This window comes from Phoca vitulina, unplaced genomic scaffold (assembly GCF_004348235.1).
Source record: "Phoca vitulina isolate PV1807 unplaced genomic scaffold, GSC_HSeal_1.0 scaffold19, whole genome shotgun sequence".
NCBI classification, from domain to species: domain Eukaryota; kingdom Metazoa; phylum Chordata; class Mammalia; order Carnivora; family Phocidae; genus Phoca; species Phoca vitulina.
This window is the reverse complement of record NW_022589722.1, coordinates 29,307,078-29,323,561: the sequence shown is the minus strand read 5'-3', so window position 1 is coordinate 29,323,561 and position 16,484 is coordinate 29,307,078. Positions and strand designations below refer to the sequence as shown.

Genomic DNA, 16,484 nt, shown 5'->3' with positions numbered 1-16,484 from the left:
TTCTGGAAGTGAAAGCACTGAGGTCTGAGAGGTCTGGGGACTGGGCTCAGGTTATTCCAAGACTTGGTGGCCATGTGGGGTTAAGAACCCAGGACCTTCCAGAAACAAAACAGATGAACAGAGGGGAAGGGAAGGAAAAATAAAATAAGATGAAAACAGAGAGAGGCAAACCATGAGAGACTCTTAACCCTAGGAAACAAACTGAGGGTTGCTGGAGGAGAGGGGGGTGGGGATGGAGTAACTGGGTGACGAGCATTAAGGAGAGCACTTGATAGAATGAGCACTGGGTATTATATGCAACTGATGAATCGCTAAAGTCTACCTCTGAAACTAATAATACACTATATGTTAACTAAATTGAATTTAAATAAAAAATTTAAAAAGAAAAAGAACCCAGGATCCTCAGCTCCCAGAGAACCCGTCTGCCACCCAACCATTCCATGCCTACATTCACATTAGTTCTTTTCTAGAAACTTTGACTCCTTACCACCCTTTAATATTTATGGCAAAATACAGGCATTAAACCAGTTAACATTTTCTGACATGAGTGATAGAATTATTCAAATGATCACCAAATTGAATTGTAACAATAAAACATGCTTAGCAAATCTGTTAAACATCGGACTGCTGAATATTCTAGCCCATCCTCATTTTGAAAAATATAGGTTTAGTCTAATGAGAAGATATTATTTTAACTTGCTGGTTCATAGCTTATAATAAATCCACAAGGAAAGGTAAAATGTAGACCTATTCAGCCGACTTCACTCTGTCATTTCCCTTTAAAAGGTTCTTAAGTATAGAGCAGTGGGAATATTTTAATGCTATGCTAATGAAATTTGAATATCTGGGCATTTCCGTGGGAGCTGCTTTATAAATGGGCAGAAGGATGGTATTTTAAGAGAAAGGTTAAATATTCTGTGATGAGATGTGTCTGCCTCCTAAAACTAGTGGAAGAAGTAATGGAAATTAGGCGTTTTATAAAATGTGGGCATTCCTGGAGAGCTCTTCAAAGCGAAGGCAAACACAGCAGGAGAGAAGTCCTTTCTCCACCACTGCCACTAGGCTCTCCTCCTCCCCACAGCTTTGGTGGGGTCCCAGAGACTTCGGGAGAGCTGAAGAAATAATTGTTCTCCATCACACCCCCCCACACACACACATAGCACATCACATGAAATCTAGGTTTTATAAATCCGCTTGACTATATAAATCAACTTGGAATAATTGTGAACTTCCCTTCCTTCCCACAAATGTTCGATGGCTTTTTTGGCCTAGTTACCATAAAACAGCCTATTTCATTTAAAGCTTTGTCGTGGGCTCTGACTTTTCGTTTTCCCAGTTCACACAAATACTTTTCCCGCCGTTTCTGCCCCGTCACACGCCCTATTCAGCCAGCTCCAAGCACAGTTGGAAGCCTTAGCACAGGGATGACCATATCCGTGGCCCTGAAGCTCCCCGCCCTGGCCTGCGGCCCATACCAGCACCACACGAAGAGCTTTCTCCTGACGCAGTGCTGTGGGCCTCTCTGGAACCCTCAGCCCCCCCGGGCGAGTAGGAAGTTCTCAAGCCACACCATTTATCTGCGCATCTGTTTCCTGGTTCGGGAGTAGGGGGTGGTGGACCTCCTTGTTGTCCGGGGTTGAATCCAAATTGGGTGAGGTCTCTAGGAAGCACTCTGCTGGATCTAAATGCCTGATTGTGATTGTAGAACCAAGCCCACTGAGGACAGAAGCACCCTGGCTAAGAATATGACCAACGATGAAGTGATTGAAAAACTCAAAAACTATATCCAGCAGCGGGACCCAGCATTCAGAAAAACATTTCTTGACTTCAGCAAGGAACTTAATGGCAAAATTAATGTGCGTGACTTCAAGAAGGTAGGAGAATGGGTTTCTCTGTGTTTCTTTTGTTCCTGGAGAAGTTCGGTGGTTTTGTTATACTAACAGGCCTTATAGGATGGGCAGTACATTTTCAGCACGGGGTTCATTCCCTTAAGGGCAAAGCAGATCCATTTCAAGACATCTTTCAGCCATGTAAAAGGATTCTTTCAGCCCAAAACGCCTTTGGCAACTTCCTTCAGAGGATACGTTTGGTATGGATATGGCCAGTTTTTGATATTTAAACTTTCCAAACAAAGTGTTCGTGGATGCGGTGTTTGGGCAGCTGCTGAGTACCTGGCTCCAGGCTCGGGCATCATGTACATCCTGGAGCAGAATGGGGGTGGGCGCCAAGCTGCCAGCGGGGAGGTCCAGGGATGCTGTGATAACGGAGGTGTGGTTTGTTCCTCGAGAAAGTGAAAAACGAACCTGGCAGTAAAAGTGGGAAGCTCAGAGTGCTGCTGGGAACTGGGAGGTTCTGCCGGAAAGGACTCAGCTTGAAGGGTTCTGCATAGACTTCTCAAGGAATTAATTTAAATGATTGCTTAAAATTCCTGTTTCGACCCCTCTAGCTAATCGTCTTCAGCTATTTTTAAGACAAGCATTTCAGTTAATATGTAGCATTGTCTGTATGGACAAATTTAGAAGAAGGCAGTGAAATATACTTCCAAGAAGAGAATAATTATATTAGTAGCTACCATGTATCTAGTGCCTGCCCCTATGCCAGGCGCTGAGCCGGGCTCTGTACTTATTTTCTTTTCTTTTTTTTTTTTAAAGATTTTATTTATTTATAGTGAGAGCAGGAACACAAGCGGGGGAGTGGGAGAGGGAGAAGCAGGCTTCCCGCGGAGCAGGGGGCCCGATGCGGGGCTCGATCCCAGGACCCTGGGATCATGACCTGAGCCGAAGGCAGACGCTTAACGACTGAGCCACCCAGGCGCCCCTGTACTTATTTTCTCTCTGGGCTGGCAGCATCCCTGAGGCCGGATGGAGGAGAGAGCGGGGCTATCCACACGGGGAGGGGGGAATGGGACGGGGTAGCTACCAACACAGCCCAGACTTCCCGCACCCCACCCCTGCCCCAAGACTAGAAGATGTGGAGGGCACGTGGGGCATGGTGAGGAGGACAGATTCAAGAAATATTTGGGAATAAAGGGTAATGGACAAGAAAGAGGAAAATGGGTAAAGAGTGGCTCCTTGATCTCCGGTTTGGGGGACCGGGTGGCTGATAATCAGTCATTGATAACTCTGGTGAGCAGTTTCAGCGGGGTGGGGGGTGGTAAGTGGGTGTGACTCACCTGACGCTCCCAGGGCGCCTTGTCCTAGACTCTTTTGCCGCTAAGCCCCTCATGCCCAGCAGTCTTGAACGATCACAGTGCTCAATGCTCTTAATTCATGGAGTCAGTTCATAGGTTCTCAGGAGATCAGGAATCCACTAGGCTGCCGCTGATTTTTCAGGGATTTTTCAGGGGTTACCTTAGAGAAGGGCAGCAGGTGGTGGCAAAGTGGGGACCACTACCCCAGACCGCAGACTGCAGGCACAGATGCTCACCTCTGCTCACCTGAGAACAGGTCTGTAAGCTCAGCCGCATGTTCTTCCGTCTTAGGGCTTCTCTGCCATCTCTAAGCCAGTGGCTCTCCTGGTGGCATCTCTACTTCCCAGACCGTCCTCCTAAAACTTCAGTCTCTGGCGCCCACCTGCCTACTCGACTTCTTCACGTGGGCGTCTGGAGATGCCGAACTGCCACCAAGGCCTTTCTGTCAGCAGCCCTTCCATTCTCAGGGGCAGCGTTGCCCCAGTCACTCAGGGCTCCAATCTGGCGTCTTCCTTGACTCTCTCCTCTTCTCTCGCACCCACGCCCAGTGCATCAACAAAGCCCGTTGGAGCCCTTGAAAGTCACCCCAGAGCACGACTGCTGTCCACCTCCTCCGCTTCCAGCCATCACCGCCTCACTGGGCTCCTTGCGCCTGTCCTTTCCCCGCTGCGCTGTGTTCTCAACCCAGCAGCCAGAGTCACATTCCGATGGGTCTGCAGAGAGGGTCACTCCTGCCCAGGACCCTCCCATGCCCCCCCCCTCCATGGGAATACAAACCAGAGTCCCCACGGGGCCTGGAGGGTCCGGCACTACCCAGCCACTCGCTGCCTCTGTGACCTCCACTCTTACCACCCTCCCCGCTGCTCCCCTCGCTCCAGCCACACCAGCCTCCTGCTCTGCCTCCAACCGCCGGCGCCTGGCTGTCCCCTCTGCCTGACCGACATCCCTCTGAAGGCTGCGTGACTATCCTCCTCACCTCCTCCAAGCCTTTGTCCAACTGCACTTCGAGGCGACACTGGCATTCCCAGGGCAAATACTACCTGCTCTCCCACCTCAATCTCCTTTACCCCAGTCTTCTTTCTGCGGTGCAGTCGCCTCCTGCCATGCATCTTGTACTTAGAATCCTTCCATTCATGTCTTTATTCTGCTGTTTGCCTGACTTCCTCCGTTAAATCACATGCTCCAAAGGTGGACATTTTTTTCTCTTTCGGACAGTGAGGCATCCCAGGTGCTTGGCACAAAGCAGGGCACAACATTGACTGAATGAATGGATCAATTTGAAGAGTCACCAGAATCCCCAGTGGAGCCCAGATGGGGTGCCACTTGGGGACTGAGGGAGGCAGGTGTTTCAGAAGCCTATTGGGATTCCTCGGCGTGAGGCTGGTTCCCACACCTGTCCGTGGTGCTACCCAAGCCCACCCTAGCCCCCTCCCCTGCCCCTGGAGCTTCCCTGCATTCTGGCTCACCCTGGGGGACAGCCACATGCACACTTGGTCTGCTGCTTGCTTCACGGTGGTAGCTGCGTACCTCTCCCTCTCTCTCTCCTGTCTCCTGGCTTCCTGCACACTCCCCTGCCTTCTGAAGATGTGCCCACAGTGAGGGCAAAGGGAAAAAGAACCCACGAAAGGACAGGACCAACATGCAGGGAGAAAAGCTGCTGGTTGTTTTCACGACTGATTCTCTGGGAACCTAGTTAGGCAAGTTGTCGACTGGTTTCCCCCCTAGTGACTTGTTGGGTTTAACTTTTGGGAAACATCCTGTTGTGACCACCCTTTTAGCCTGAAGATCAACAACCCTGGGGTGATTTTAAGCAGTCCACTAGGGACCTAGGTTTAACCTTCATAAGCTGATACCTTCAAAGCATTTATGTAAATAGAAACTTTGTTGTTAATTGAAGGGATTATTTATAGATGAGGGTGCTTCTCTTACCAGTGAGGTCAGAAATCACGGTCTTCCACCTTAGAGAGAAACAAAAATTCAGATTAGACCTAATGCAGGGCTAGCTGGGTGTAAGACAGGCTAGCTGGGTGTAAGATGGGTTTGCTGGGTGTAATATGGGCTTGCTGGGTATAGTGTGGGCCAGCTGGGTTTAGTATGCGCTACCTGGGTCGCAATACAGGCTAGCTGGGTGTGATTGATGGCAGTTTTGGAAGAATTCTGGAAGAAGGACGTTAATTTTAATAACAATGTCCTTTAACTTCTTCCTATCATCTGGGTTATAGATACACAGTGTTCTTGCCCTTGTCTTCCCCAAATCTGCCCCACAGCGATTAGTATGGTACAGTGGTTGCCGAGTTTCACCCCGGAGGAATTGGGAGTGAGGCTCTCAGTCACATATCCCCGCTTGCCCAATTATGCATGCATGCCGTTGTTCATAATTTGAACATCGGCAGCACTTAGCCATTGGCCCAGATACCTTGTCCTCTAAATTAGAAGTGCTCATTCTTTATTCTGACCAGCCGTTGCCTGGCCTGTGGCGGGGGCAGAAGGTGGTTGGCTGCACGGGTTCAACGTGGGAGAGCCGTAATAGAGTCTGGAGTCTGATGGGACCTTGTGGGTCACCAAATCCAGCAAGTCCCTGCGCTGTCATTGCTGGGGACTGTTACCAGTTTTCACCACCGTGGTCAGGAAGATTTTGTCTGCTGTAAGGATTGATTTGTTTACTAATAATCTGTCTTCCCATCTTCCCTCTCTCTTTAATGTAAAAGACATCGGAGTTTCTGGAGAGTGTGAGGTGACCAGCTGTCCTGCCAGAGGCAGAGCTGTTGGGGTTTTAATGGACTCAGCTTGCTTTCCATGGTTAAATGTGTCATTCCCAGCGGGGGAGGCGGAGGGACTGTTCTTTCTGGAATGCCGCTAGACCCGGTCGGGGTAGATGGCATCCGACATTAAATCATCTCTCACAACAAGCCTGAAGGCATATTCTTTCTCCCAGGAAATGCCTCTCTCCTGGTTCATTGCTCACTCTGGCCACTGCACCACATGGCCTGTGACTTGCATAGTTTGTAATGTGTCGTATTGAAATGACAAGTCAAGAACCGGTGGCGGTGCAGGAAACGGTTTTTGAATTTCAGGGTGATCTAGAATCTTTATAGTCCTCCTTGAGATGCCTTTTCCTTCTTCTCTCCCTCTCCTTCACATGCTGAGTTAGCAGCAAACCCCCCAAAACTGTGTCTGATGTAAGAGAGGTGGTTGTTTTTCTCTTTTGTAATGAGGAGTCCAGACATTGTGCGGGGCAGCCCGGCAGCTCTACAATGTCTTCAGAGGCCCCGGCTGCTTCTAGCTTTCTCCTCATTCAACCTCGTTCTCGTGCATGGAATACAGCTGCTGGGGCACCAGCCATCACATACATTTCAGGCATAAGGAAGGGAAAAAGTGAAGGCAAAAGGCTTGAGCCAGACAAGTATTTCTTTTTTTTAAAGGGCTTTCTTGTAAGCTTCTCTCAGCAGCTTCATTGTATTGACCAGGCTGTGTTATATAGAGATCTTCTAGAAAGAGAGACATGATTTTTTGCTGGGTATGTTACTACCTTTAGAAAAAGCAAGGTTCTGGTTGTAAGGGAGAAGGAGGGAGTGCACATCAGGCAGGCAGATGTAACCATCTCTGCTGTCCTTTCTCTCTGTAAACATTTTGAGGGTGCCTGTTCTACGCTTGGTGTAGGACTAAACCACATGAGGACATGGAGAAAGCAGAAGTTTCATTGCTTGGAGCCAGTGACCCATGGGGAACATAAAATGACAAAACATCCAAGGACACGTAAATCAAGATTAGTCTAATTGCATAATTAGGCTAATTGAGCAATTCCATCCATCAGGAATTCGAGGAAGGCTTTACCTTCCAATTCCCTGTAATTGGCTGTTCCTAATGGTAAATTGATATTCTTCATCCTCGGTAAATACACTGTATGTTGTTCGGTTCACTGTTATCCTTAGTCCATCCCCGAAGTCCCAGCTGAGGCCCCTGGAGACAGACATAGGGCTGCAGAGCTCATCGGCAAACTTAAGAACCCCTAAGACATGGATTAACAAAGCAAGAGTCTGTAACAGCCCAGCCCAGCGCCCCAGATTCTTGGTGCCCGTGGCTCCTTGCTTCTCACCTGCCTTGCTCGGGAGAAGGTGAGCTTTCCTTCCTCTTCCCAGCAGAGCGTCCCCATGCCCTCTGGGGACACATAGCTAGGACCTGGCACCGTCCCACCCCCAAGCATCACTTCCTAATCACACAGTCTTTCCCACTTGGGGGTCAGGGACCAGGATATAAACCAAGCCCCATGAACACCATCGAGCCTCTCATAGGCCTCAGGTGCAGATAAGCAAATTAAGTAACCATGGTGACCCGGGAAGACTTCGGTTTTTTTTGAAGTCTAGTATTAAATATTTTCCATCTGGTTTTAAACCTTCTGTTGGGAGCATACAACTCTGGTAAATAAAACAGATATTTAAAAACTCTTTATTGTATATTACAATCAGTTTTGTGAAGGGAAAAACAAACAAAAAAAATTAGGGAACCTTAACAGGGACAAACAATGAATTCTTGCCATTTTTGACAACATGGATGGATCTCAGGGGCATTATGCTAAGTGAAATAAATCCGAGAAAGACAAATACCATATGATTTCACTTACATGTGGAATCTAAAAAAACAAAGGAAGAAACAAAACAAAGCAGAAAGAGACTCATAGATACAGGAAACTGTAGGTTTCTGGAGGTGGGGAGGCCTGGGGCATGGGGCTAGGTGACACAGGTGAAGGGGATTAAGAACTACAGACCTCCATTTATAAAATATATCAGTCCTGGGGATGTAATGTACAGCATGGGGAATATAGTCAGTAATATTGTTGTAACTTTGTATGGTGACAGATGGTAACTAGACTTATAGTGGGGGTCATTTTGTAATGTATAACATCGAATTTTTGTAAAACATCGAATCCCTATGATGTACACCTGAAACTAATAGGAAATTGTATGTCAACCATACTTTAGTTTTAAAAAGTTTAAAAAAGGACAAACAGAAACTTTTATAGTAAGAGACTTAGGTATATCCACACCGAATCAGAGACCCCGAGAGCAGATCTGCGTGGGGTCATCTCCCCACTTTTGCGGTTAAAGGCTTTTGAGATCATGTTGCCTTTTGGCTACTGTGGGCACAGAGAGTTCTCCATGCTCGCTCTGAGGCCCCATCAGATTCAGCACATGGAGCACCAACTCTCTAAGCTTGTTGGGGTTGGGGGGTGGGGGGCTCATGACTCAGGTAAGAAAACAGGGAGAAAGAGATGAAGTGCCATGCTCTTGAGGACCGGTGGTGGGGGCTGGATAAGTAGACCTGGTTCTTTAGCTTTGTGTTCCTAACAGCTTCCCAATGGTGCTCATGTTTTAAGGGGTGACCTGTGTTCAAAGGTCACATGTTCATTTTTGTTGGACCACGCCTCACACAACCATCAGAAGTCTGTATTTCTCCATCTTCTGGCCATAACCCTCTGCCAAAGGCCAAAGCTGGACTCCTGCAGCTTCCGGCTGTGCCCCAGTGGGCCAGATCTTCCAGGGCAGGAGCAGCTGCTGACCCTCGGTGTCAGTAGACCACGTCTCCAGGGCTTCTGTTTTTGCCTTGTGTTCTTGGGGACTTCTCCCTGGGTGGCCTTTGTCTCCTAAGTACCACAGTGTGTGGGGACTTGCCTTCAGTTCCAGAGGCCAGCACTCGTCCAGAAGGGGAAACCAGTCAGGGTCTCCAATTTTGCCACTCCAGCACCACCAACCTAGCGAGTGCTCTGCTGAGTGGCCTCCCGCCTGGCCCAACCCCCTCGCTCAACCTCAATTCCACTCCCAGAATCATCAGCTCTTCTCAGGGAAATGCAATTGCATAGCCTCAGTTCACCCCTGAAGGGTCCTTCTCACCTGGGAACTTCAATCCCTCAGACCTCCTGGCTTTCTCAGCCACCCAGTGCCTTCGCATTATCTAATTGCTGGGGCTCTTCTAGCTGTTTTCACTGGGTATGTTAGCGCACTAGGAATTGCTCCAGCCTATCCTGAAGCAGCCGAAGTCTGTCGGTTTTATTAGTCTTTTCCAAGTAACAACCTTTATTGTTACTTTTTTCTTATACATTTGTTTTATATTTATGTATTTCTGCTGTTACTTTGATGATTTTTTTTCCTTCTACTTGATCAGGATTTAATTTGCTTTTCTTTTTCTAATTTCTTGAGACAAAATGTTAGATTATTGCTTTTTAGCCTTTATTTCTCTTGTGTATGAATCGATGGCTACATATTGCCCTCTAGGTACAGGCTTAGCCACATCTAGAAGTTTTGGTATATCATTTGTTGTCATTCAGTTTAAAATATATTACAATTTCCCTTGTGATTTCTTTTTCACAGTGGTTTATTTTAAAAAGTGTATTGTTTAATTTCCACACAGTTGGGATTTTCTTTTTTTTTTTTTTTTAATTGTATTATGTTATGTTAGTCACCATACATTACATCATTAGTTTTTGATGTGGTGATCCACGATCCATTGTTTTCATATAACACCCAGTGCTCCATGCAGTACGTGCCCTCATTAATACCCATCACCAGGCTAACCAACCCCCCCTCCCCCCTCCCCTCTAAAATCCTGGATTTTCTAATTTACCTTTTATTATTGATTTTAAAATCAATTCCATTGTGATCAGAGAGTAAATTCTAAAGTCTAAATGACTTCAGCCTATCCTATTGAGGCTTGGATTATGACCCAACATGCAGACAATTTCAGTAAATGTTCCATAAGCCCACGAAAAGAATGTATGCTCCATCATGGTCCTTCAGTTTTCTAAGTATGTCAATTAGACTGATTTCATTAATTGTGTTTTTCAGAACTTCTGTATCCTTATCAAACTGTTGCCTGCTCATTCCATTAGCTATTGGGAGAAGTGTGTTGAAGTCTCCCATCTGATGGTGAATTTGTCTAGTGAAGATCCTTCTTTATTCTGTTGATTGTTGCTTTATTCACTTTGAAGCTAACTTATTGGGTACACATAGATTTAGAATTGCTGCAACTTCCTGTGAATTATCTCCTTTATCATTATGACATGACTCTTGATACAGAGTAATGCTACTTACCTTTGAGCCTATTTTATCTGATAATAACATAGTTAATTCAGCTTTCTTTTGATTCATGTTTGCATAGTGTATGCTCTTCTGTTCTTTCACTTCAAACTTTCTGGGTGCTTATATTTCAAGTAAGTCTCTTGTAGGCAGAATATAGCTGATATTTTAGAAGATAGGTTGTGACAGTCAGTCTTCTATTTGGAGTATTTAATTACTAATATTGTTGGTTTTATATCTGTCATCTTAATTTTTTTTTCTATTTGACCCAGCTGTCTGTGGGTCTTCTTGCCTTTTTTTCTTTTTTAAAGAATATTCAACTATTTCTATTAGTCCATTTGCCCCTCTGTTAACTTATTGGTGAGAACATTCTTCTGCCATTTGTCTAGAGGCTACCACAGCAATTGCAACATGCATTCTTGTCTTATAGTTTGTAGTTAAATATAGATCATTATGTTTACCACTTCCCTAACAATGCTGGATTTAAAAATGCTTTAATTTCACTTACCCCTATCTTTTGTGTTATTGTAGTCATGCATTTAAATTTTACATCTAGGTTAAATCCTGCAAACACTATTATTATTATAATAATAAATAAGCTGTCATATGTGTCTACATATCTACCCTTGCTCTTGTTCTTTCCATCTTACATTTTTGTGCTAGCACCTGCACTCATTTTTATTCTGTCTAAAGACCTCCTTTTGTCCTTCTGCTAATGCAAGTGTGCTGGCAACTAATTCTCTGAGTTTCCATGGTTTTTTATGCTGTTTTCCTTAGTCTCTACCTCCCATCCTTGTTCTGGTCCAGGACCCCATCCAGGATCCCACATTACACTCAGTCATCACATCTCCTTAGCTCCTCTTGGCTCTGGCAGGTTCTTTCTCAGACTTTCCTTGTTTTGCACTGACTTTGACAGTTTTGAAGATTACTGGCCAGCTATTTTGTAGAATGTCACTCTCCGGAATTTGTCTGATATTGTTCTCATGATTAGACCAGGGTAATGTTTTTGAAGGAAGACCACAGAGGTAAAGTACCCTTCTCATTGCATCCTGTCAGGGGATATGCCATCAGCATGGCTAATCACTGTTATATTGACCTTTGATCACCTGGCTGAGCTGTCTGCCAGGCTTTTCCGCTGTAAACTTACTCTTTTTTCTCTCTCTTTCCATTTGAGGAAAAGTCACTATGCACAGCCCACAATGAAGGAAAGGGGAATTATTATGCTCTATCTCTTTAAGGGCAGAATATCTACATAAATTATTTGGAATTCTTCTGCATGGGAGATTTGTGTCTTCTGTCCCATGTATTAATTTGTTCATTTATTTATATCAGTATGGACTCATGCCTCATTATCCTTTAAATGTTGGTATGATCCTTCATAGGGTTTCCTTTTCTACTCCTGATTTTGGTAATTTTTAAAAATCTTTTCTCTTTATTTATTGAATAGTTTAGCTGGAGGTTTATCACTTTTATTGATCTTTTTTATAAAACTAGCTGTGTTTTCATTGATTTTCTCTATTGTTTGTCCATATTCTATTTCAGTCATTCCTGATCTTATCTCTTATTTCTTTTCTTCTACTTACTTTACTTATTTTTACTTCCTTTGGGTTTAATTTGCCTGACACATAAAGGGATTCTTCTTGGAAGGTTCACCTTGAGAACCTGGTAGAATTCCTGATGGTAAAATCCATGAAAATGTGGCCCCCCTCCAAAGACTGGGCCTCCAGGAATTTCTCAGTCTCAAGCTAATCCTCACTCCACCTCCAGTAGTTTGTCAAAATTACCACTTAAGTGTTCCTACCAGTTTGTGGCTACAATGGCTTCTGCTCCAGGTTAGCTGATCTTGGCTGTGATTGTATGTATCCACCTATCTTTCCAGATGTCAGATTTCTCTGATGGCTCTAAGAAAAGTTACTGATTTTCAGTATGTTCAGCCTTTTTCTTGCTGAAGCAATGGAAGTGATGACTTCCAAACCCTTCACATGTTAAACCTAGAAGCAGAAGTTCACTCTTACTTTTTAAAGATATTTTAGCTGGGAATAACAGTATTTTAGGTTGGCAGTTACTCTCTTCTGGCATTTTTAAGATATCATTCCATTGTCTTCTGGCTTCTAGCAGGGGTGTTGATAAATAAACCATCAAGTCTTACTGTTGCACATTTGAATGTAATGTGTCTTTTTCTTTCTCTAGCAGTTTTTAGGGTTTTTCTTTTGGTCTTTGGACTTTAGCAGTTTTCTAGATGTGTTAAGGTGTACCTTTCTTTGTATGCATCCTGCTGGGGTTTGCAGGTCTTCTTGAGTCTGTAGGTTGATGTGTTTAATAAAAATTTTGTGAAAAATTCCCAGCCCTTGTCTCTTCTCCTTCTACTCAGGCCCTGTTCTCTCCGTCCTTCTTGGCCTCCAGTTATGTATGTTAGACCTGTTCACAGGATCTTACTTATATTTCACTCTTTTATGTACTTTTCACTATTTTTCTTTCAGGGCTTCAGTCCCAGAATTTTCCATTGACCTGTCTTCCAGTTTGTTAATCCTGTGTTCTGCTTTTTCTAATCTGTGGTTAATTTTATTCATATAGTTCTTACGTTTAGTATTTTTTCAGTTGTGGGATTTCCATTTGGTTATTTTTAATATATTCCCTGTTTGTGTCTTTTCTTCTATTGTCTCAACATATACCTCTATTTGCTTAAACATATTTATAACTATTTAAAAATCTTTTTTTTCCCTGCTAACTCCAGTATCTGGGTCACCTGTAGATCTTTTTCTATTGCTTTTATTTCCCTCGATTTGGGGTCACATGGCTCTGTCTCTTGACATGACAGACAGATTTTTATTGAATGTCAGATATTATGTTAAGAAAATTGAGAGGCTCTAGATAGTGGCACCCTTTCCTTTGCTGGTCAGGTAGAGTGGGGATTGATGACCTTAATTCAGTTAGGGACTGAGTTGATTTGAGGCTGGATTACAGTTTCTCAAAGCTCCATTTGCTTTTTTTTTTTTTAATTCCTTTTCCTAATTTAGCCTCCAAAGTTTGTAACTCAGAACTTGGGTTGTTCTCTGAGCCCTTGCTACTGAGAAATCCTGAACCACAGGATGACAAAAAAAGATTCCATTTGCCTTTCAGAGGCTTTCTGCCTTGATTCTTAGTCTTCTGTCCCACACAGCTTCCAAACTCAGCAAACATCTTGAAGGGAAAAACCAGCAATGCTGGGCTTAGTTCTCTGCTTCCTCCTCTCATGAGGAATCTGTTGAAGTCTCTGGTTTGGGTGTCAGGTCCCATAAACTCATCACAAGTTCTGTTTGCTTCTCCACCTGCTGGTAACGACCATCTGCCTGGGCCACCAGCCCCAGCCTGAGCCTCTTGCCCTGCTCCCACAATGCATGAGTGAGGTTTCTGAGGGTCTCCCTCCTCTCAGACTGTTGTCCCTTTGAGTCCTGGTTGCTTCAGCAGCTCGCTGTACTTCAAAGAGATGTTTTGCTGTATTTTATCTGACTTTTCTGTTGGTTCTCAATGGAAGCATAGACCTTCTGCAAGGAAAAATGTTCCAACACACTGAACATCAACCATTTCGTTTTTGATGGGCATTCACTTCTCTTTTCCTTTTTAAAATCTCTTTAAACTATCTTTCTTTAGGTGTCTCTACATACTGATGTTTTTATTTCTACGGAATGGAATCCCGGGAGTGGGACTGCTTGGTCTAACATAATATTTATAAACATGTGTTGTCTGTTTGCTTTTTTTTTTTTAAGATTTATTTATTTATTTGAGAGAGAGGGATCGTGGCAGGGTGGGGGAGGGGCAGAGGGAGAGAGAATCTCCAGCAGACTCCCCACTGAGTGCAGAGCCAGATGCGGGGCTCGATCTCACAACTCCGAGATCATGACCTGAGCTGAAATCAGGAGTGGGACACTTAACCAACTGAGCCACCCAGGCGCCTCTGTTTGCTTTTTAAGACCACACACTATAGCAGTTCCTATTTCTAATAGCTATGCAATAGAGTATCATTTTTTCCAACCCCTGTTAGCAATAGGCATTATAGCTCTTTTAAATTTTTGCTGGTCTGGTAGTTTTAAAGTAATAGCTCAGTTTAACTTTAATTTGTATTTATTTCCCTGACTACTAGTAAATGTGTGATTTTTTTTTTTTTTTGCTATTAGGATTTGTTCTCCTTGAACAAATGAATTGCCTATTTACATCCTTTGCCCTCTTGTCAATGTTTAAGAGATGTTTATTACAGATATCATTATTTATCCTGTGCTCATAAGAAGCTTTGAGTTCCCAGTTTACCCCCATCCTCTGGATTCTGAACCCTGGAACTTTCTCCCCTGCAAGGCTCTGTATCTCTCTTAATTAGACCCCAGCCTCTGCCCTCCCAGCTTCTATGGCTCTTCTCTGACACTTTTCCCTTTGACCAGCTCCAGCCTGGTTCTCTCCTGAAGGCCCTGCTTCCCAGTAGCCCCATCTCCCTCACTGAGATGTGGGCTCGACAGGGGCAGTTATCTGTGTCTTTTCCATTCTCCGCCCTATCCCCAGCATCTAAAACAGGGGCCAATATATAAGTGCTCAATAAATATTTTTTGAATGAACCCCATCAATTTTGAAAAGCATTATAGTGTTTTGGTTTAAAATGTAAACTCTGGAGCCAGGCCACCAGAGCTGGAATGACAGCTCTGTTATTTAATACCTGTGTGACCTTGAGCAAACCACTCTGGGCCTCAGTTTCCTTATCCCTAAAATAGAAATGATAGTAGTCGCTACATCAGAGGAATTAGAATTAAATGAGCACATATATGTGCATTAGTGTCCTAGGGATTTGTAACAAATTACCACAAACTAGATGGCTTAACACAACAGAAATTTATTCTCTCACAGAGAATACTTCTGGAGGCCAGAAGTCCAAAATCAAGGTGTCTGCAGAATCGTGTTCCCTCTGGTTGTAGAGGAGGATCCTTCCTTTCCTTGACTATTCCAGCTTCTGATGGTTGCTGGCAGTCCTTGGCATTCCTTAGCTTTGTAGCTGCCATCACTCCAATATCTGATGTCTTCCTTTAGTGTCTCTGTGTCTTTACTTGGTGCCTCATCTCTGTGTGTCTTGGTCCAGATTTCCCTCTTCCAAGGATTGCATTCATTGGAGTGAGGGCCCTCCCTAATTCAGTATGACCTCATCTTAGCTTGATCACATCTGCAAAGACCCTGTTTCGAGTAAAGGTCACATTCACAAGAACCAGGGTTAAGACTTCAACGTATCTTTTGGGGGGACATAATTCAACTCAGTACAATATGTAAAATCTTTCAATAGGGCCTGGCCCTTGGGTTCACTCTTGTATTCCTAGTGTCTTCAACAGTACTGGTATATAGGTGTCCAAAAAAATCTGTTGAATTAGTTAATTGATCAACTCTTTGTCTTCCGTACTACAAATATATCTTCAAAATTTGTCATTTGTCTTTTTGTTTTGTCTTTTCCATTAAAATGTTTTAAGTGTGGTACGCCCAAATGTATTTGTCTTCTTTCCTGTCTTCCTTTTTTTTCTTCTCTTAAAAATAAATTCTGGGTTTGTGGTCTTGGTTAATAAAGTGTCATGCCTCTAGCTCCCAGGTCCCCCTCCCATATTTTACAGATAATCTCCTAGACTTTCTTGCAAGAATTTTTACTGTTGTTTTTTTTTAATGAAATGCTTAATCCATATGGAATTAATTTTTGTATTTGGTGTAAGATGGGGCTCTTCTATATTTTCCCACCAGATTGTCGCTTGTGAAATTCTCATTATACTTGGGTCTGAGTCTGGAAATTTCCATTCTGTTACACTGATCTATACATCTTTTCTGTATCAATGCAATATGGTTTGATTTTTTTTTTTTTAGTGAAACTGATCTTTCCTCATTTTTCTTCCTTTTCACATTTTCTTGGCATTCTGAGGCCATGTTTATATTTGTCCATATAAACTTTATCCATTTGCATTATTAGGATCCCCCCAAATACGTTATTAGGATTACAATTGGACTTACATTAAATTTATGTATTAAAAATGTATCTGCTTTTGAAATCAAGAAGAGATAACATAACAGAATGTGCAGAAGGGGAGAACAGAGAGCCTATCATCCCCAAGGGGAGTATGGCTGTTCAGTATCCCCTTCTCCCAGTGCACTCAACTTGGCACTCAGCTCTGGGCCTCACAGCTTGTGTCCACTTGCCCGTTGGACAATAGATCCGACCCTAGGACTTGAGA

General features: G+C 43.9%; 1 protein-coding gene across 1 annotated transcript in view; it reads left to right on the top strand.

The window, feature by feature from the left end:
- EFCAB6 (EF-hand calcium binding domain 6) overlaps nucleotides 1-16,484 on the top strand; it is a 225,008-nt gene that overhangs the window by 114,636 nt on the left and 93,888 nt on the right. Inside the window, exon 17 of the mRNA XM_032416504.1 lies at nucleotides 1,706-1,874. Within this exon, the coding sequence (XP_032272395.1) occupies nucleotides 1,706-1,874 (169 nt within the window). The remainder of the gene's footprint in view (nucleotides 1-1,705; nucleotides 1,875-16,484) is intronic.